Genomic DNA, 22108 nt, shown 5'->3' on the forward strand with positions numbered 1-22108 from the left:
GAAAAATGAAGTTAAAGTTTTTATACTAGAAATTTTTGTACTATAAGATCTAAATAGACTAAATTTATAGGATAGGTAGTCCTAAAACTAATATATTTATTAACAGTATTAAAAAAATATTATATATATAAATAGTATTATATATTTTTTATACAGTGCGGTAGAATAAGTGTTGCCGCCCCCCCCCCCTATTAACTTGTTTATTTTAAGAATATAAGCAAAACGTTCGGACAGGTCGATTTTTAAACTAACCATAGTATATTATAGCATCAACGTTTCGAACTTTAAGCGATCCCTCTTCAGGTGACAGCCATAACTTTGATTTTTTTAAATGGGAAAGTACATCATGTGACACCTCATCTAAAAGCTCTTAAAATACTGATTTAAAAAATGTATAATACTTTAATCCTGTTTGAGAGCGTAGGCGCAAAATTTCGGTCGAACTCTTTTTAAACGCATTTATTGCCGCATTTATGCATATATTGCATATATTAACTTCATTTGTGATAATTTCTGGTGTTTCGGGTTCTAGCGTCATTTGTTCTTATTCTGCATAGAGCTGTTTTAGATAGTCAATCGCAATCCATATATCCTTTTTTATGTGTTTTGGTTCTATTAGTTCCTTTACATCCGTTCTTTGTCGTCTTATAAAGCGCCATATTTCCTTTTATTTTACTTTATTCCAGTAATTGGCCCGGTATTTCGCTATTATATTGTCGTAATACTTTCTTATTCTAATCAATTTCAGAAGTACTAACATAATGTTCATATTTTTAGGTACTATATTCGAGAGCTTGACCTTATGGGTCACAGCAGTCTCCTGGCCCACAATCTAACCAATGCTGTGGCTTTAGATTTCGACTGGGCAACCCAGTGCATTTACTGGTCGGACGTAGCTCAGTTGGGATCTTCTATAAAGAGACTCTGTAACTACAAGACAAATTCCACGGACGTTGAAATATTGCATTCGCCTACTTTGCAAAATCCTGATGGCCTGGCGGTTGACTGGATTGGAAGAAACTTGTATTGGTGTGATAAAGTAAGTACTATTATTTCTTAATAATTATTATTGTAATATCTCCTCGTTCTCTCTCGTTTGCAAAGCAAACGAACGATGAATTAAAGAAGTCTAGGAGAAATCTAAAATTGCGTTTCACTACCTGTCTATTCATCTAAATATAGATTCGAACTTTTTTAAGTAGATGTCACTACAGCGTCCGTATCGAATTATTTGTTTTAATTCGGTGATAAACGTACGTAAGAGGTTAATGGTCATCTCTGAACGACTTGAAATATAAGCTGTCTCTCATTTTTATTTTATATCAGTTTACTCCTATCTGAGTACAGATATGAGTGAAATACAATTTTAGATTTCCCCTAGTCTTCTTTAATTCATCGTTCGTTTGCTTTGCAAGTATTAGAAAGCACGAATACAGGATTTACCAGAATCTGGTTCCAATAGAAGTGTTTATTTCTTGGGAAATAAACTTCGAATTTTTGAAGTGAAAACTTCTTTAGGGACGTTGTGCGATTTTTGGATAGGGAAAAAAGCATTGAATTCGCGACCGTCATCGCTTATGCTATATATTATGTGTATCTATACATAAATTGTATAGAAGTATTTAAATTTAAAATAAGTGTAAAAACTATTTTTGGATGGGGAAAAAGGATTTATTTTGCGACCGTCATCTCTTTGGCGAAATAAATTTTGTACGTAGATGTATTGAAGTGAAAACTTCTTTAGGGACGTTGTGCACTTTTTGGATGGGAAGAAGTATTAAATTGGCGACCGTGCGTTATCGCGACCGTCATCACTTCGAAGAAATAAATTTTTGAAGTGAAAATTTCTTGAGGGTCGTTGTGCACTTTTTAGATGGGGAAAAAGTATTGAATTAGCGACCGTCATCGCTTCGGCGAAATAAATTTTTAAAGTGAGAACTTATTTTGGGGACATTGTGCACTTTTTATATGTGGAAAAAGTATTGAATTGAATGAAGCTTCGGCGAAATAAATTTTTGAAGTGAAAACTTCTTGAGGGACGGTGTGCACTTTTTGGATGGTGAAAATTATTAAATTAACGACCGTCACAATGTATCTCTCTTTTCGTTCACAGCAGACCATATATCTCTCTCCGAAGCGGTTGATGGTCCTCACTGAACGAATTGAAATATAAGATGTCCCTTATTTTTATTTCATTAAATAATTTATTGTTATAGGGATTAGATACCATCGAAGTGTCCAGTCTAGACGGCAAATTCCGTCGTGTCCTCCACTCTAAAGGCCTGGAAGAGCCCAGAGCAATAGCCTTAGATCCTACAAGAGGATATTTATACTGGTCCGATTGGGGATCTCGTGTGCACATCGGCAAGGCAGGCATGGATGGTTCTAATCCAAGGATCATTGTCAAGAACAACTTAGGATGGCCCAACGCTTTAACCGTATCGTATGAGACCAGCGAGATATTCTGGGCTGATGCGAGGGAAGATTATATCGCTGTGGCAGATTTGGACGGCAATAACGTCAAAATTGTAGCTAGCAGAGAGAGGAATCAAAAATTGCAGCTTCATCATGTATTTGCTATTGATGTGTGGGAAGATTATATTTACTGGACTGACTGGGAGACTAAAACTGTCGAAAGGTAAGTGTTTAGATCGAAATCCGTAAACGTTTTGTGAATAAATCATTACTTTATAGGTGTAACAAGTACAGTGGAGAAGACTGCAAGTCTATTTTATCAACAGTTCATCGTCCTATGGATATCCGTGTCGTCCATCCCTTCAAGCAGCCTCCTGTTAAGAACAATCCGTGTTTGACAGCAAATTGTTCAGCTCTATGTCTTTTGACGCCATCTGCACCTTATTACACCTGCGCATGCCCAGCCAACTTCATATTGGGTAAGTACTCAAAGAATAATATTGTCAACTACTTTGGTTTTCATGAGTTAAAGATAGGTCAAAGAGTTTAATGTACCATGTTGTCGCCAATTTTAAAGTGGTATATGACAGCGTCATAAGATCAAGACTTTATAACGCAATAAATGAGGTACAAGTTTATAAAAATTTCTGATACATACCTAAAAAATTTGCTTTTGTAATTTTATTGTGAAAATGAAAATCAGGCACTATAAAAGTTTTCATAGGGTTCTTCTTTCTTCTTTCATATCCAAGTGCATAGTATCGAACATTACAAAAATGTGGGGTAATCCACACTTAAGGGGTAGGCGCAAAATCTTGGTCCAATGCTATTTAAATGCATTCATTTTTTTCGAATCCTGAGAAAACTAATATATTTGTGAAAAATTTAAACGCAGAATGAAAGATTATATTACCGAGGGCCGAAAATCCCTTAGAATAAACAAAAAGTTTCTTTTAAATGAAATATTTCAAATTGAAAATTACACTAAATTTTCTCTTTTTGAAGTTATACTTCTTTACGGGCGTAATGACGGTGAAATTTTATATGGGAAAACCTAGCGACCGGGCGCATGCGCATTATAACTTTGTTCTGATTGGATGTTCAAATGACATGACAAAAATTATCCAATATGGCAGCTGTGGCACAGCTGTGGGACTGTGGTTTGGTTATAATGTATGCTTGTTGCGTTTTAAAATTTGTTGGAAGAGAAACAAACAAACAAAAAGTTAGTTAATGGTTATACTGCCTTTTTAAATAGTTTTCATATTATATTTTTGGACTTATTTACATAGAAGAGATGATTGTTGCATGCCAATGTGAAAGCTCATCAAACTGTGACTAGTATGAGTGCCGCAGATCTCGCTTATTCAGAGCTAAAGAATCTTTCACTGGTAAGTGTTTTATAAATAGTTGATCAAATTTTGTTATGATATTTGAACATAGCCACTTTGCACGACGCAAGTGATTGCGAAATTTATTAGTCGTTATACGGGCTCCGATACCTACCTTGAACCTACCAAAATATATAAGTAGTATGTAATACTTTTATTTAAATAATATTCACCTACTATATTGTTTTCTTACTCTATGTTTTGTTGTATTTTTTCAATTCTAAATCATTTCAATTCAAAATCAAAATAATTTGATTTACATAAGTTAAAAATGTCAAAAGGTTAATCTGTTTAGTTAGACGATCTTCGCACATAATGACAAGCTGTCTCTGTGGCGAAGTTTTAATGCGGGTGACTCAAAATACAACGCAAATACCAGCCGCTTGGTAAGTTGGTTCGAATCCCAATAGAAACTTTTATTTTTTTATTTTTTTTTATACATTTTATGATTGTAAGTATATTTATTATATAATTTTATTTTCAGAAAATACGTATTTAGTTAAAAAATTTTCCGACAATTAATGTTCAGAAATCATTTGTGGCATTTTTAATGTACTTGTGTGTGTTTTATTTTTTTATTATTTTAATTTTTGGCACTGTTTTAATAAAAATGTTTGAGAAGTAGTAAGTATAAATTAATTTAATATTTAAATAAAATATAAATAAAAAGTATATTAATTTCGTTTATAATCATATAATCATATAATAGAAGTATAACTTCTTACGTGCGTACAAAGTACACACACATTCTTTTTTTTTCACCCCTGTAACTTATTAAAATTAACATTATAGAATTTTCAGGGACTTTCGGCCCTCTGTAATAATGCAATGTTTCATTATGCATTTGAATTGTTCAAAAATACTTATTAGTTGTCTCAGGATTCGAAAAAAATGAATGCATTTAAATAGCATTGGACCAAGATTTTGCTCCTACCCCTTAAATTAAAATATGTGTGTTGGTTGAATTTTTCTGTTAATTTTGAAAAGACGTTTTGAAGTCTAATGTTTCTGTTACTATAGTCGAGGAAATGAAGCATTTTGCCTCGCAATTTTTTCGTCCAGCATGGATTTACTTGAAATTTTTACAGAAGGTAGGGAATAGTCCAAGGTTAATTTTCTATATCATGCCGCTGTACGCTAAAACCTTGGGGGTGGTTGCCACCCCAACTCGGGGGCGGGAATTTTTTATTACATTTTAACTATGTAAATCGATGTAAAAAGTAATTATAAGAAAAAAATGTTTTTTACATTTTCTTCGTAAAACTAATATTTTTCGAGTTATTCGCGCTTGAAAGTAACAGTTTTTCGATGAAAAAATCGACTTTTTTAGAGGGTTTTTTGAGAATACCTCGAAAAATATGCATTTAATCAAAAAAACTGTGGATATCGAAATTGTATCTTTTAGTAACACAAACCAAATTATTTTTCTGTAATATCGCTAAGACCAATACAAACCGAGATACGGCATGTTAAAAGTTAGCTTTTTTCGTCAAATGCCTAATTTGAAATATTCAAAGTAAAATAACGGAAAAAATTTGCATTTTTCGAGGAAAACTTAAATAATCTTTTTTCAAGTATACAGTTGGGCCTTTCAAAAAAAAATAATAAAAAGTTTCTAGTCTGAAAATTAAGCGACTTATAATCAAAAAAAGGTCGGTACCTGCTTTTCTCTATTAAAAAATCAGTGCTAACAACCCCCTAACTACCCTCCTGATTAAAAATTGGTCTTCACATTTCCGTAATTCCTTTTATATTTGTATTATCAATACACCCAAGAAGTTTGACTTATTTAAAAGGCCCAATTTTAGAAAAATTGGAGTTTAAAAGAAAAATTAATTTTTTGGAATTTCCCATGTTTTACCTTTTACTTCAAAATATCTCCGAAAATACTGGAAATACGAAAAAAATGATAGACTACTAAATTGTAGCTTCTTTAATAACTAAAATTCCCTTGCGCATAGATTTTTCATTACTGTGAACAGTTAGCGAGATATAGCTGTTTAAACCTCTATTTACGAGCAAACACCCGCTTATTCGAGCCCTTTAAACCCATCCTAATTAAAAACTGAGGGATCTTACGGAATTTAGTTTACATAGTCTTATAACTCTTCAAAAATCCTGCAAAGTCATTTTTCAAAAAACTTTTCACCGCCAAAAATGAAGGAGCTATGTTTATAAAACGAATTTTTTTTTCGAAAAATTCGGATAGTCCACTTATAGTTCAGAGAAATAAGGAAAAAAATATCGTGTTGGTGACACATCCCCCTCCAGGCTGAAACCAAATTTTTCGAGTAATATGGTCATCTATAATAATAACCTATGTGTTTCCTGCAGCCGATTTTGATGATATACATAGTTATAAACAAATGAAGATCAAAAAACGGTAAATTTTCGCTTTTTTCGTCTCTTACTAAAAAATTGGGCAATTTAAACAAATTTGAGAGTAATAAACTCATAAACCGTATAAAAAACTTCAATATGGCGTTCGCTGAATATGTCTATCCTTATTGGTTACTTAGAAAATTGCCAAATAAATCATAAATTTTGAGTTTTTATAAATATTCATAACTTATGTAAAAATTAACTTAGAACCTTCTTATTACATGGAATGCTGAGACTTATGGTGCTTAAATTACGCCCTAAATTCCAAAGCAATTGGTCAAATAGTTTAAAAGTTATTTAATTTGTTTATCCAAAATTAATTTTTTTTGTAACACTGTAAGTCAGAAAATGATGAAGTTACAGTAATACTTTGGATAGTTTATTAAAGAAGAAAATTTACAGTATTAATTTAATTTAAAAAAAATGACAAAAAATAATTATAGATATTGCAAAATAATTTTGCAAAAACATGTGAATTAAAAAAATGGGGGGGGCTAACTTTGTCCCTAAATGTCCTAGAACAGTTGTTTTTCTTTCTAAATGTGTATAAAAATTCAGTCTTTCTAAATATGAAAAAATAATTTTTCTACGGGTAACGGTTAAAAAGTTATTCTAATTGTTTATAAGTAAGCAAAAAATGGACATGTTTTTGCAAAATAATTTTACACTGTTTAAAATTATTTTTTGTCATTTATTTTTAATTACGGTAATAGTATAAATGTTCTTCTTTCATAAACTGTCCGAAGTATTATTGTAACCTCATAATTTTCTGACTTATAGTGTTGCAAAAAAAATGAATTTGGGAAAAATAAATTAAATAACTTTTAAACTATTTGACCAATTGCTTTGAAATTTAAAATATAATTTAAGTACAAGAAGTCTCGGCATTCCGCGTAATAAGAAGATTCTAAGTTAATTTTTACCTAAGTTACGAATATTTATAAAAACTCAATATTTATGATTTATTTTGCAATTTTCTAAGCAACCAATAAGGTTGGACATATTCAGCGAATGCCATATTGAAGTTTTTTATAAGATTTATGAGTTTCTTACTCTCAAATTTGTTTAAAGTGCTTAACTTTTTGGTAATAGACGAAAAAACGATAGTTTACCGTTTTTCGATCTTCATTTGTTTATAACTCTGTATATCATCAAAACCGGCTGCAGGAAACATATAGGTTAATAATATAGATGTCCATACTACTCAAAAAATTTGGTTTCGGCCTGGAGGGGGATGTGTCACGAGAAAAACCTTATTTCTCTGGACTATTATGGATAATTTTCAATGTATGTATAATACCACAGAATCGGTTCGTATACTGAAAGATGACTAAAAAACTATTTGTATTTTTATTTGTACATATTTGTAAAGTCGTATTTATGTGTAATTGTTTTTGTAATTCTTTAATTCTACTTTTTTTTCTGTATAGACCTATTAAAATATCTACTTATAAAAACTGTAATGTTATTAAGGGTGGTTTTTAAGGGTTGAAATATTATGATATTATATCCTAAAGTATAAAACAATCATTATTTAACCAATCAAAACCAAATTTTACCCATATTAAAGTTTACAATGTTTTTATATAATTTTTGACAATAAGGGGTAGTTTACACCCCTAAAAATAATCAACGCCCTTAAGCATGATATAGAATATGAAGTACAGTGTGAGATGATCCTAATCCCAAATTATTATGTAAATCGATGCAAGCCGAAATTATTCTTTTAGGATAAGTAAATTTTTTATATATAGCTCCAACAAGGGTGGTTTTAAGGGTTGAAATATTATGATAGTATATCTTAAAGCATAAAACATTCATTATGTAACTAATAAGAACCAAATGTTGACAATATTAAAGTTTAAAATGTTATTTTATAATTTTTTACAATTAGGGGTAGTTTTCACCCTTACAAAACCAAAAGCGTACAACGGCTCAATATAGAAAATGAACTAGAGGGTGTAATGAGCCTAATCCCAAATTTTTGTACAAATCGATGCTGGACGAAAAAATTGCGAGGTTTTGCCATTTTTTCAGCTTCATTTCCTCGACTACTAAAGTCCTTTCCATGACCATTTTTGAGTGCGTCACAAATGATAGAAAAAAAGGTAAGTCCGTGATAATACACATTTATAACATTTATTCAAACATGACATTTTAGTTAAATCTGACAGTTGTCACATTTTATTTGCCATTTGGCATAAAAACAAATCAATTGTGTTTATTGCATTTATAAAATGGTATTTTCTTTGATTTGTATAGTCTTATAAATTGTACAGATTATATTCGTAGATATATTATATAATTCGTAAATATTTTTTTTTTCGATTATAGCGCCATCTATCGACAACTAGAATAGATGTTATAAATGTCTATAATCACCGACGTGCCTTTTTTTCTGTCACATACAATTTAATGCGTTAGAAAGAAATCGAAAACTGTGACGCACTGAAAGATGCTCATGAGAAAAAGAATATACATATTTTTTTAAATTCATGTTTTATTAAAATTTTCAGATTGAATTGATTGAACAGGTTAAATCAATTGATACAATTACAATACATTGCTTTTACCTGAGATAAAACATCGCACAAATCCTATTAAATTACTATTTTTTTTTAATTTGTTTTATATACATTTCATCAATTTGTAATACAATAAATTTTTGTAAATCAGATTAATAATCTTTGTGCCAAAGCATTAATGTAATGTTCATTTTCTAATGTATGTTGTGGTGAAACTTTTAACGAAGAAGAAAGAAAATAAAAGAGAAAATTGTTCTGTTAAGAAATCAAGCTGTTCTACTTTATTATCCACATCATTTTCCAGAAGCTTATTTTTTTTTATTCGAATTTATAAAGTCGATAATTATGTTTCTAAACTAATATTGGTGTTTTCGGCTTCAGAATAATGAGACAAAATATTTTCAATTTGTTACCAGACTTAGTTTTGAAGCTGTTTTGTAATATCAAACTGAATTCATCTTTTAACAATAATGTACGGTTAATACGTACTTGAATTTCCATTGTTGCTTCAATGTTAATACTACACCTGATTTCTGGCTCACCACACTCAAGTTTCACGAGATAAAAATAAATGTGATTTTCTTCTGATACTTCTTCAATTTCACCAGATAAAAAGTTATGTACTTACACTTAAAATTATAACTAAATTTACAAAAATCCACTATGACATCATAGGTCTGGATCCCGCGTATGAAAAAAAAGTTGATTAATAGCAAGCTGAAAATTTGTTAATAGCTTAAGGGTGTCTAGTCGGATAAACTTTGATATATGGGAACACTGGAACAGGGGCAGTTTTAATTGTGGAACAGGTTAAAAATTTGGAACGGTCAGACCACGAAAACGGCACATTTATTTTGTCCGACAGAACAGACTTAAACTCTCCGAACAGAGATTAAACTCCCATGCAAAAATCAGACTGCTATTTATCACCTGTCATAATTCCTGTCATTTGACATATTCTACATGTTCCACTCATTAAAACGCCCATTTGGTGATAAATAGCAGTCTGATTTTTGCATGAGAGTTTAATCTCTGTTCGGAGAGTTTAAGTCTGTTCTGTCGGACAAAATACATGTGCCGTTTTCGTGGTCTGACCGTTCCAAATTTTTAACCTGTTCCACAATTAAAACTTCCCCTGTTCCAGGGTTCCCATATATCAAAGTTTGTCCGACTAGACACTCTTAAGCTATTAACAAATTTTCAGCTTGCTATTAATCAACTTTTTTTTCATACGCGGGATTCAGACCTAATAAGCTACCTACGAAATATAAATATTTTCAATAAAATATAGATGTTCATGTAATGTAAATTACCCGAATCTATGTATTTATTGTATGTATGTATTGTTTATTAATGTATAATTGTACCTGTGTCAATGATCATTGTAATCGAGACACGTTAATTCAATAAAAAAAAATCAAATAGCATCTAAATACAGTAGACCAGAGCAATGATGTCGAAAGGATGTGGCAACAAATGGAAAATTCAATTACGGAGTCGGCAGAACTAATAATAGGGAAAGGCAGGAAGAGAACAAGGAAATGGTTTGATAGATAATGCCAAGAAAAACTACAAGACAGACAGAAAAAGCGAAACATTATGCTTCAACAAGAAACAACAGAAAGTAAAGAAAATTATGCAACTTCACGCCGAGAAACAAGGAAATTAATCAGAGAGAAAAAAAGGAAATACGAACAACAGCAATATGAAGAAATGGAAAGGACATCGGATCGGGAGAAATACGGATCCAATGTAGGTAGTAGGTGCAGCTTAAGACTAGGTATTTTTCTTGCAAAAGTTGTTAACTTACTAATTATTTGACCTGTTTTAGGTAAAGACGGTCGATCTTGTGTAGCCAACTGTACGACAGTCCACTTCGAATGTAAAGTGAACTACAAGTGCATACCCTTCTGGTGGAAATGCGACACCCAAGATGATTGTGGTGATGGTAGCGACGAACCTCCAGACTGTCCTGTATTCAAATGTATGCCGGGACAATATCAGTGCAAGAACGGACAGTGTATACATCCTTCCGATTTGTGTAACGGCAAAAATGATTGCGGAGACGGTTCAGATGAAAACGATTGTGAGGATTATACTTGTCTTAATACTCAGTTCAGGTAAGTAGTTTTTGTACTTGTAAAAACTTCTTCTTGTAGTGCCTATCCGTTTCGGATAATGGTTGTGATGGTACACGACAACCCTCACGGAATTTTCCTAATTCCTTTGCTATAAAAATTAGGTCATAATATTATAATTGCAATTTGTTTAATTTATTACGACAGTAGCAAAGTTCAAAGTACTGAACTCATTTGAAAGACTGCAAAGAAAGCACACGTCATTCTTACTACACTTATAGTATCTCACCATATATGGTAATACATATTGGCACTGTTTTTAACTATAACAGATATAAATAGGAAAGTCGTGTACCTGATATATGTTGTGGTTGTTGTTACACTCTCACGCGCGTAGTCAGGGGATCTAGTTACCGGGGCAATGGGTTATCCCCGACCTGTCTCAAGCTCTACGTAATTTAATTGTACATTTAATTATATAAAAATAAAGTTTCTGGAAAAAGTTTAAGTTTGTTTGTTCGGGGTAGTGTCTTCGTCTTGCAACCCCCAACTTCACATGGTGACGATCATGGCAATCTGTACTTGGCACACTTCTGCTCTGAAAAGATTTGTGGTTGTGTTGAACCATTTAAGTAGATTTTTCAGCCAGGAAATCCTTCGCGTTCCTGGTCCTCGTTGTCCTTCTACTTTTCCCTCTAATATTAGAGTCAACAGCCTATATCTCTCCTTATGATGTGAGAGAGGTATTCGATTTTGGCTGTTTTTATTGTGGTTAACAGCTCTTTTTCTTTTTGTATCCTTAGTCACGTGGTCGGTATAAGATATCTTCAAGATTCGACGATAGAGATACATTTCGAAAGCCTCAATTTTCCTTGCAGGTGGCGTCTGTGAAAGTCCACGACTCAACTCCGTACAACAGTATAGGAAAGATATAATATCGTAGTGACCTGATTTTTATGGGTGAGGATGAATTATGACATTTCAATAGCAGATCTTGCTTTCTCGGGATTTGATTTCTAGGGAATGGTCCCAATTTCCATTGACGTTCGTACCAAGGTAGGCGTATGTTTTTACTCTTTCTATTTGTTGACCGTTCACACTTCGTCCAAATTGTTGTTCCTTCTTAGAGATCATCATAAATTTTGTTTTCTTAATGTTTACTGAAAGTCCTTATCTCTGACTTATTTCTGCGATTCTATTCATTAACTCCTGGAGGACTTCAGAACTGTCAGCGAATACCACCGTGTCGTCTGCGTACCTTATGTTATTGATACATTCTCAACATCATCCACTGCTTCTTGAAAGATTTCCTCAGAGTATATATTGAACAGCAGTGGTGATAATATACATCCCTGACGGACGCCATCTTCTATTTACGAGTAATGACGCCATCTCCCAGACACAAAGAGTCGCATTGAAGCCAATAGTCCTTCACTGCTTGCCCATATTTGGCAATCTCATGCCCTTGTGGCCTAGCTCCGTTGTTCAGCCACTCACGGACTATTTTTAATTCTGGATCTTTCTTCTGCTCAGCCTGAATGGTTTCTTTGGTTAGAGCTTCTCCGATACTTCCACCTTCTATGGTTTTACCCTGTATAATCTGACCCTCTCATTCTTCTTGAATCTCGCAGAATCGGAAGTCCTCTCTTTGAATGGTCCTCTCTAGAGACCGTCGGGATTCCCATGACTTCTTCCCGCTCAGTGACGAATTTAAAAATCATAGGTCTGTAGTTTCTCCAGCCATGGAGCTATCGGGGTTTCAGGTGTTTTGAAATCTCCTGTTATAGAGGAACGAATGGTCGTGTTCTACTGCTTGGACGACCGCCAATAACTCCTTCCTGGTGGCATAGTAGTTTGTGCTTTTCCCAGAGTTTCGCTGAAGTATCCTATGACGTGTTCCTCACCCTCCTGTACTTGGGAAACCACCACTTAGATGCCATTTTGAGAAGTATCCGTATCAAACCCGAAAAGCTCCTGTTGTTTAGGATATGTCAGGATTGGAGCCGTTGTCAATTTATGCTTGAGTGTAGTGAAGGCAAGCTGGCAGTCTGATGTCCACATGGAGGCCCATATAAAAATTTTTAGGTGGAGGCCAGACGTGAAGATGTTGCATATTACATTTTGTATACGTGGGATGACAATATACAGTTTAAAGCACCTGAAAAGCTAGGGGGCACGTCCCCCTACCTACGAGTATGGGCGCCTATGTGTCCAGTCAAATGACGTCTGAAGCCCAGTCAAATGGCAGTTTTCTCTCAGTCAGCTAATGGAGAAGTTCGGCAGTTTTTCCAAAACATTTCCCACGACAGCAGAAGACAATATTAAATATTATTTTAAAGTTTATTAAAAATTGTTTTGTACACAATTGCCCTGCCGAGAAAGCTGATGCAACAATGTATCATCTCAAGTTGACGATATTTTCCGGAAATTAAATAAGAGTAAATAATTTTATTTTTTTATTATTATTATTCATGAATTTTTGTATTCAATGCTGTCGATTGTCCAGGATTTAACTCACTGTAGTAACTTGTAATGTATCCAATTTCAGGTGCGAAGGCAACTCAACCATACCTCCAAGATGCATTCCAGCTAAGCAACGCTGCAACAAACATCCCGACTGTCCAGGAGGAGATGACGAAGTCAACTGTCCTCCAGTAACTTGTCCTCCAAACCAGTTCAAGTGCGCCAACGACAAATGTATACCAGCTGTATGGGTGTGCGACAAAGACAACGATTGCGTCGATAACTCTGATGAGGAACAAGATTGTAGTGACAGAACTTGTGGACCGCAACATTTTAGATGCAACTCTGGAAGGTATTCTTCATCATGTTTTAATAGTAGGGAAGGAAAGTATGCTAAATTTACAGTTACTCGAGCGTTATGGGGACCTATTGGGTTGTAAAGAGTAGGTCCTAAAACCAAAAAAAGTTACGTAAGTTTTCCATTTAAGTGAATCGTTTTTTCCGATTATAGCGCAATCTATCCATAATTCGAAAAAATGTCTCGAATAAAACTTACTTATTTTTACGTAATGAATTCAAATCTGCAATAAAAATGGGGGCTCCTATTTAAGATTATATTGGAATCCCCACCTCACCTCCGTGAGGAATCGTGTTTGATGTCATTCGATAGATTTTTCAAAGGTATTGAGTACGTGTATATTGCAGTTTTTCGATCTGATGTTTATTTCGCAAAATATGACGGGGTTCCTATTTAAAATTTTAAATTTACCCCCCTCCCCTCTCCGTGGGGGTCGTGTTTGGTATCATTAGATTTTTGAAAAATATTGAACACGTATTTTTTAGTTTTTCGATCTGACGTTTATTTCTCGAAATATTCGCTTTTTTCTTGTGAAACTTTGTGACTCACCCATTTCCTTACGCCCCTCTCAAACCGTCAGATTTTTTAAATATACACTGTTCTGCATGTACTTAACTTACCTTATCTTTATCTGACGATTTCGAGTTTTTCTAAGGATAGACTTTTTTTCGGGCCCCCCTTAACGAACTACCCTGTATTAAGATCTAATATGTAGGGTCGGTAGACTAAAGCACATAAGTCAAAAAATATAGATTTTCAGAAATCGAATAAAACTGTAAAAAAAATAATTAAATATTGCTTAAAAACATTTATTGCATTTTATGAGAGTGTGCATAACATATTTACTAGTAGCTAAGTATGACTCTATAAAAAAGTATGGAAAATTGTTTTTCCTGACTTATGTTAAAAAGAACACAATCATATAATGACTTATGTCTAACAGCACAACTAGGTATTTTAGTTTGTTACAATACAATATTTTCTTCCATCAATCCATATTAGCTACATTTTCCTTACTAGACAAATCTATATAAAATTTATGGAAAACATTAATTTGGTTAGTAGAGAAACGCAGTCATCTTTTTTTCTTTTGATATAGGTAAAGACAATAGTGATACACCTGGAATGTTGAAAGGTATAAAGGATGGGTGCGGCCCAAAAGATCAACTGTCATCAACACGCCTAACTTTGATAACCTAACCTAACACTCGCAACTTTGATATATCCAAAAAGCATAGGCACCAAGTTGGATACGACCTACAGCAACTCGGATACATAATATTAAGAAAAATAAATATTTAGAATATTATAGATATTCAATCAATGATGTATCAAAGTAGCGCGTGAAGTTAGGCGTGTTCATGACCGTTGATGACCGTTTAGGGGGCGACCCATAAAGGATGCCCTCCGTCTTAAATGTATTTTGTGAAATTCTGATTCCATTTGTAAAGTGTCTTTGTAGGATACCATTCCAAATGCCGTATCATAGCGGAGCCACCTTTTGTCCAACCATTTAAACTGCTTTCCATCTATATCTTTATTTCTTAAGGCTATGGGTACATAATTCGCAAATATTTTTCGTGTATCCCTACTTTTTCTGTCTTTACACGGCAAATTACGCGTAGTAAACTTCACACTGGTATGGATATGTAAACATTACTAGAATGTCATTCTACTTGAAAATGTCATTATTAATTTCAAGAGATGGGTTTTGAATGTTCTTGGATAACTGTTATTTTTATAATTGGAAATTATTAATTCAGTTTATAAATGTGATAATTTTTTCACTAACTATGTATTCAGTGATTGTAATAATTTATTTGTACAACAAAGACTAATACTCAATCGAGAAAAGAGGAAAAGTGTTAAAGTGATTTTTTAATAATATATTGTTATGGAAAGCTTACAATTTTGAACATCTTTAACAACAAAATACTTGTATCACAGAATATATTATCCTGATGTATTCTCTGCTTGGATCTCCCACAAATAGTACACAATAAATAACTTTTTATTAAGTTCACGTCTTAAATCAATTATTTATCAAATACACTATATTTCAATAATATTTAAGCAATAACTCAACATATTCCCGATGCAATGTCAAATATTTAAAATTGTCACTGATTGTCAGTGTCTGACTGACAATATATGCTGACAATATTATATTCGGCTGAGTGCGTTGTAAGACAAAGATAGATTTGGAAAATTTTACCACGGCATTGTGTTTATTTTTTTCAAATCCTGAAAAAGCCAATAAATATTTTTGAAAATTTTAAACGCAGAATGAAAGACTAAATTATTACCGAGGGCCGAAAGTCCCTTAAAATAAATATAAATTTTATTTTGAATGATATATTTGAAATTAAAAATCACACTAAATTTTCTCTTAGATTTTCACCCCTGTAACTTATTAAAATAAACATTATAGAAGTTCTCAGGGACTTTCGGCCCTCGCTAATAACGTGATCTTTCATTCTGCGTTTAAATTTTTCAAAAATACTTATTAGTTTTCTCAGGATTCGAAAAAAATGAATCCCCATTTGAATTGCATTGCAGCCGAAAATACGTTCCGATCCTCTTAATACCAAAGTCAAAAGTCCAAAAAGTCAGTATTTCCAAAACTTGAAATTTGTTACTGCTGGCCTAATAAGTTGACTCCAGTCGTTCAACTTCTAAATGGCTGTGTCCGGGAAGCATAAATTGATGGTCGATTCTCTCTAACTGTAAGTTATGTACAGCCCACGTAAACATAGAACCCACGTGATAATTTCTATTCTGACCTCCACAGGTATCAGAGTAAAATAAAACACTTCTTGTGTTATTAGTAGATTTGTTTGAAGATTTGTTTAAAGAGACAAGATGCAATCTGATTCGCTCCTCGAGCAGGAGTAGATTCATAAGATACATATCATACAGCTCTTCCGGTCTTATTTTCATGTATGGTCAAATTGAACGTCCACAACTGACGTTTATAAAAAGCCTCATAATAAGTCAATGATGGAGTCGGTAAACACTGTTGTAAATCACATGTAGGTATACACTTGTACGGTGCTATCATTTTGAGAAATCTGTGTGTCGTTTATGATTATCATGTTGAGAAGTTATTTCAGTTTTGGTTTGTTCATCTTGACAAAGTTGAATTTGTATTTTAAACTTATCACAAGTGTAGCATGTATCAACGCGGGGTTTTTGAAACACTATCCTAATTTGTTAAATTCTTGGCTGTAAGTTTTTATTGAAGGAGGTTTGATAGACAAATAGTTGATATATTTTGGCGATTGTTAGGAGGGAAGGCAAATACTTCTTTGATATACTCTTTTTGGTGTAGTGACTTGCTTACGACGGAAGAGACACAATATGATTTCCTTTTGTCATCGGATATTTTATTTTAAGGTATTGTTCCACGCATATCATTAATTTTTGTACCACCTACTGAAGACTGTTTCTTCATTTCCGCCCCCTAGAAATAGCTTAACGCAGTCCATCTATTACAACAAAATATTTATATGTCTTCATACGAATTTTCTGTTTTTCAGGGTGTATTTCGCGTTGTCTTTGAAAAGCTTTTTCTTCAATCTCTATTGATGATGACATGTACATAAGTAGACCTTTTTTTGTATGTACCCATTAGCCAATATCCATTGAATATTGCTTCTCTCTTAGCCATGTTTTAAGTAGATACCTACTTAAAACTAAAGTTAAAGTAGGTAACTAAAGTTAAATATCTGTATATTCTTAAACAAGTAAGACCATAACGTCATATACTTGAGGTACCTAACAACTTAAGTCATGCTTATAAATCAGCAAAGCTGAATATATTAGTTGTACTTTTTCACATAAGGCAACTTATATTCTTTATAACGTCTAAAGATTTATAGGAATGGAAAGGTTGAAAAAGTACGATAATTAAAATCAATGTGAAATATACGTGTATGACGTATGTGCTTGAGTCAGTCGGTGGAGAAAAAATATATAGACATGTGCATGTACAAAAATAAAAATCGGATTTTTTGACTTATGTGCTTTAGTCTGCCAGCCCTACATATATGGTAGGGGTACATTTACAGGGTACGAGGTTTCTCCCCATATAATAATCTGATTCGCTCGAGTAACTGCAACAATCCCCGCTTGGGCTCCCCTACCATAAATTGTATAGATCTGGTTACAAAAATATAAATGTATTTTAGATGTATTCCTCATTCTTGGTTGTGCGACGGAGATCCAGATTGTTCCGAAGCTGAAGACGAACCAAAGACTTGTAGCCATCCAGATTACCATACGTGTGAACCTTCCTACTTCAAGTGTAACAATAATAAGTGTATTCCTGGACGTTGGAGGTGCGACTATGAAGGAGATTGTGGAGATGGCTCTGATGAAGAAGGTAAGAGAATCTTAAGAGGCAACAGTAGCGCGTCATCAATATAACTTCGGGAGATAGTATCATACCCTTTTTCGAAAGTTCTGCGAAACTTTGGCAACAATGGCAATATTTGACATTATCTAAGATCAATAATTGTGACAATATACGCGCGCCATACATAGGTGATAGCAATAGACAACATACAGCAATAGCGGAAGCAATAGACAACAATTTTATTATTAGTAAATAAATATTTATAGAAATAAACCTAAGTGAAAATTTTATTAAAAGCGTAAGAAAATTTTAAATTTTAAACTACTGATTCTATAATAAAAAATCCTCCTCGCATTATACCTAATTCGAAATATTTTTACGTAAAATCTATTAACCTACAAAATTCACAATTAATAATAATCTATTTTTTCAAATAGCCCAACAACTTAGTTCTATTACACAAAAATACTCGGTTGGGATAAATTATGGAACCAAGCAAATATCTTTGAAACGAAAAGAACAATGTTTATGAAACTTTGCATGCAAGTACACTGACGCAAAAGGCATCTGATGCCATAATTTTTGTTAAATGGGACACCCTATATATTTTTGCAGATTTTAAAAGAACTTGTTATTTTTAATTCATACTGTAACGAAAGAGTTTCGAATCGGCGCAATAAACAGTCCCCGGCTTGGGAGAATTCCAACCGTCGGAATAACAGTAGCCGTGACGTCACAGAAGCGACGGCGCTGTGAGTGAAGATCTCCAGAATATTCATTAGGCCGAGGGATATGTAGACATTTCGAGAACGGGACCTATTGGCTATTTAAGCGGAGCGCGCTGTTATTAGTTTTTAGTTTTAAGCTAAAGTTTGTAAAGTAAACTTGTATAAATAAATAATAAAGTCGTATATAAATTACGAACCGCTAGTTTTATTGTAATTAGAAGTAATTACACTAATCACGCTACAGTTGGTGTCGGTGTTCGGTTAACTTAGTGCGATATAAATAAGTGAATTACAGAGAGACTTTAGAAGACTTTTGGACTTTATTCGTCGGGAATAGTTAAAGTGCGTTGATTGTTCGGTATTCGGAAAGACTTTTAAAAGACATTTTGGAAAGTACGTGTGTGCCGACCAAAGATGTTGCTACGAGAACTTACAGTAAAACAGCTCCGTGAACAGCTCGAGGAACGGGATCTGGACAGCAGTGGGCTCAAGATAGTTCTACAAGCACGACTCGAGGAAGTCCTAACGAAGAACGGAGATGATCCAGAGACGTTCCACTTCCAGTCAGCAGAACAAGCAATCTTATCGAAATTAAAAACTGTTTCTGAAACGATTGATGATACTTCTAAGATAAGCAACGAGAAATTTGAAAGTGTTTCTCAAAAGATCGATGAAACTTCTAGACAGAACAACGAGAAATTTGAAAGTGTTTCTCAAAAGATCGATGAAACTTCTAGAAAAAGCGACGAGAAACTTGAAGAAGTTAGTAGAAAAAGCGACGAGAAATTCGAAAATGTTGCTAAAAGATTCAATGAGACTTCTCAAATAATTAAAGAGGTCTGTAGGCAAAACAACGAAAAACTAGAAGAAGTTTGTAAACAGAACAATGAGAAATTTGAAGAAGTTTCTAGAACATTCGATAAGATGCAGAAAAGTGTAGAGACCGTAGAAGAAAAGATCAAACAGCTAGAGAGCAGGATAACCGATACAAAAGTACAACCATCAGTTAATGCAGCAACGTTAGATCCTTTAGTGAAAGATGAACTACCGAGAGACGAAACGTCGCATAATATGAGATTCAAATTACCACCATTCGATGGAAAGTCCTCTTGGTCCATATATCTTAGACAATTTGAAGCTATTGCGACCGCCAATCATTGGACCGAACAGGAAAAGGCTGTTTCCTTGACTGCTGCTTTGCGAGGTGATGCTGCAGATATATTAAGATCAATTCCTAAGGGTCAAGAAAATTGTTACCAGACCTTGTTCACTCGTCTAGAAAAACGCTATGGAGATGCCCATCTACAACAAGTATACAAAGCACAACTGCGAAGTAGAAGTCAACGAGCAAGTGAGAATCTGCAAGAATTTGAAGCAGATGTGGCTCGTGTGGTGCGGTTGGCTTATCCAGAGGTGCCAGACAGCGTTTTAGAAGAAATTGCAGTAGATACCTTCGGCAATGGGCTGAAAGATAATGAACTACAGAAAGCTTTACGACTAGCAAGGCCGAAAGTTTTAGATGAAGCACTTGCTATTGCCTTGGAACACGAAGCAGCTAGCCAAGCTTCACGAAACAATCGAGTAATAACCGTGGAAAAAGGCGATAAGAGAAAAGATGAACGTTTGGTGGAAATGGTACGGAGGGTGATTCGTGACACGATGCCGAAGAGACGCATGAAGAGGGCTGGAAGAGTTGGTTCAAATACAGATGCTTCCTCGATACGGCCATGCAGTGAAAGTTGTAATCACCGGCTTAAAGTAGATGAACAGCTTTGCCCTGTGAGACGAACTACCGTCGTTAATGAGCAATGGCAGCCACAATACAGTTACAAGAAGCCCAAGAAGACGATCCATGTATAAAAAGAGTATTGGATTGGATGCGTCGAGGTGAGAGACCTAGTTGGCAAAACATTAGTGCATGTAGTCCGGAAGTCAAGGCCTACTGGAGCCAATGGAATTGCCTGATACTAAAAGATGATCTTCTGTACAGAACCTTTGAGAACGATGATGGTACAGAATCTAAGCTTCAGTTGATTGTACCTAAAAGTAAAGTGTCAGAAGTATTGCGTCAGTTGCATGACGGTACATCAGGTGGACACTTTGGTATTACGAAGACTCTGCAAAAGGTTCGAGAACGGTTCTATTGGGTGAACTGTAAAGATGATGTAAGAAGATGGTGGCAGAAATGTGAACTGTGTGCATCCGGTAATGGTCCAGTTGGTAAAAAGAGAGCACCCATGAGACAGTACAATGTTGGCAGTCCTATGGAAAGAGTAGCAATCGACATTGCAGGTCCATTTCCAGAAACTGATGCTGGAAATAAATACATCCTGGTAGCCATGGATTATTTTACGAAATGGACCGAGGCCTATGCATTACCAAATCAAGAAGCTGCTACCGTTGCAGAGGTACTTGTTAAAGAATTCTTCAGCCGATTTGGTGTTCCCTTGGAGATCCACTCCGACCAAGGGCGAAACTTTGAGTCAGCTCTTTTCCAAAACGTTTGTAAATTGATTGGTGCCAATAAGACCAGAACAACACCCCTGCATCCTCAATCAGATGGAATGGTCGAGAGGATGAACCGAACGATGGGTAAACACTTGTCCAAAGTTGTATCTGAACATCAGCGAGATTGGGACCAACACATTCATTTATTCCTGATGGCCTACCGCTCGGCCGTGAATGAAACTACAGGTCAAACACCAACCTGCCTGATGTTGGGTCGTGAAGTTCGTTTGCCCTGCGACCTAGAGTTTGGCCGCAGACCTTCTGAGGAACATGTTGCAGGCGAAGAATACGTCGACCGCCTGAAGTTACGAATGAACAACATTCATGAACTTGCCCGACAACACATCCAGATAGCCAGTGACAGAATGAAAGATCAATATGATTCTCGATGCAAGAATGAAAGCTTCGAAGTAGGTGATCTTGTCTGGCTTTATAATCCACAACGTCGTCGCGGCTTGTGTCCTAAACTGCAAAGACAATGGGAAGGTCCGTATGAAGTTAAGAAGAAAATAAATGACGTAATATACAGAATTAAGAAGTTGCCAAACGGTAAACCAAAAGTTATTCACATAAATCGTCTTGCACCATATGCTGGCTCAAATGAAACAGAAGAAGCCCGAGTCCTCCAACAGGAGATGAAAGACGCCGCACAGCCAAGTTTTAATCAATTTATGTCAAATTACGCAGCGAGAAAGAGTGCTAGATTCGGCGTGACCACAGAAGTTCAGCAAGATCTGTTTGGTGTTCCAGAAAACGTCTCTCTAGCCCACTGTGTTGCCCAAGACCTCGAGATGACTAAAGGAATCTCGTCCGTATTCAATAGAAAGTTCGGCCGCCTGGACGAGTTAAGAAATCAACAACCTAAAATTGGAAGAGTACTGAGATTGGAAGATGGTCCTCGAT

General features: G+C 34.6%; 1 protein-coding gene across 2 annotated transcripts in view; it reads left to right on the top strand.

Moving 5' to 3' along the window:
* The window catches only part of LOC114327547 (prolow-density lipoprotein receptor-related protein 1), a 222777-nt gene that overhangs the window by 158546 nt on the left and 42123 nt on the right, over positions 1–22108 (top strand). For both annotated transcript variants that reach the window (XM_050648833.1, XM_050648834.1), the window contains exons 20-25: positions 778–1039; positions 2217–2638; positions 2695–2894; positions 10545–10833; positions 13340–13606; positions 17803–17996. In XM_050648833.1, coding sequence (XP_050504790.1) covers positions 778–1039; positions 2217–2638; positions 2695–2894; positions 10545–10833; positions 13340–13606; positions 17803–17996 — 1634 coding nt within the window. The remainder of the gene's footprint in view (positions 1–777; positions 1040–2216; positions 2639–2694; positions 2895–10544; positions 10834–13339; positions 13607–17802; positions 17997–22108) is intronic.

The sequence above is a fragment of the Diabrotica virgifera genome, chromosome 4 (genome assembly GCF_917563875.1).
Source record: "Diabrotica virgifera virgifera chromosome 4, PGI_DIABVI_V3a".
Lineage (NCBI taxonomy): Eukaryota > Metazoa > Arthropoda > Insecta > Coleoptera > Chrysomelidae > Diabrotica > Diabrotica virgifera.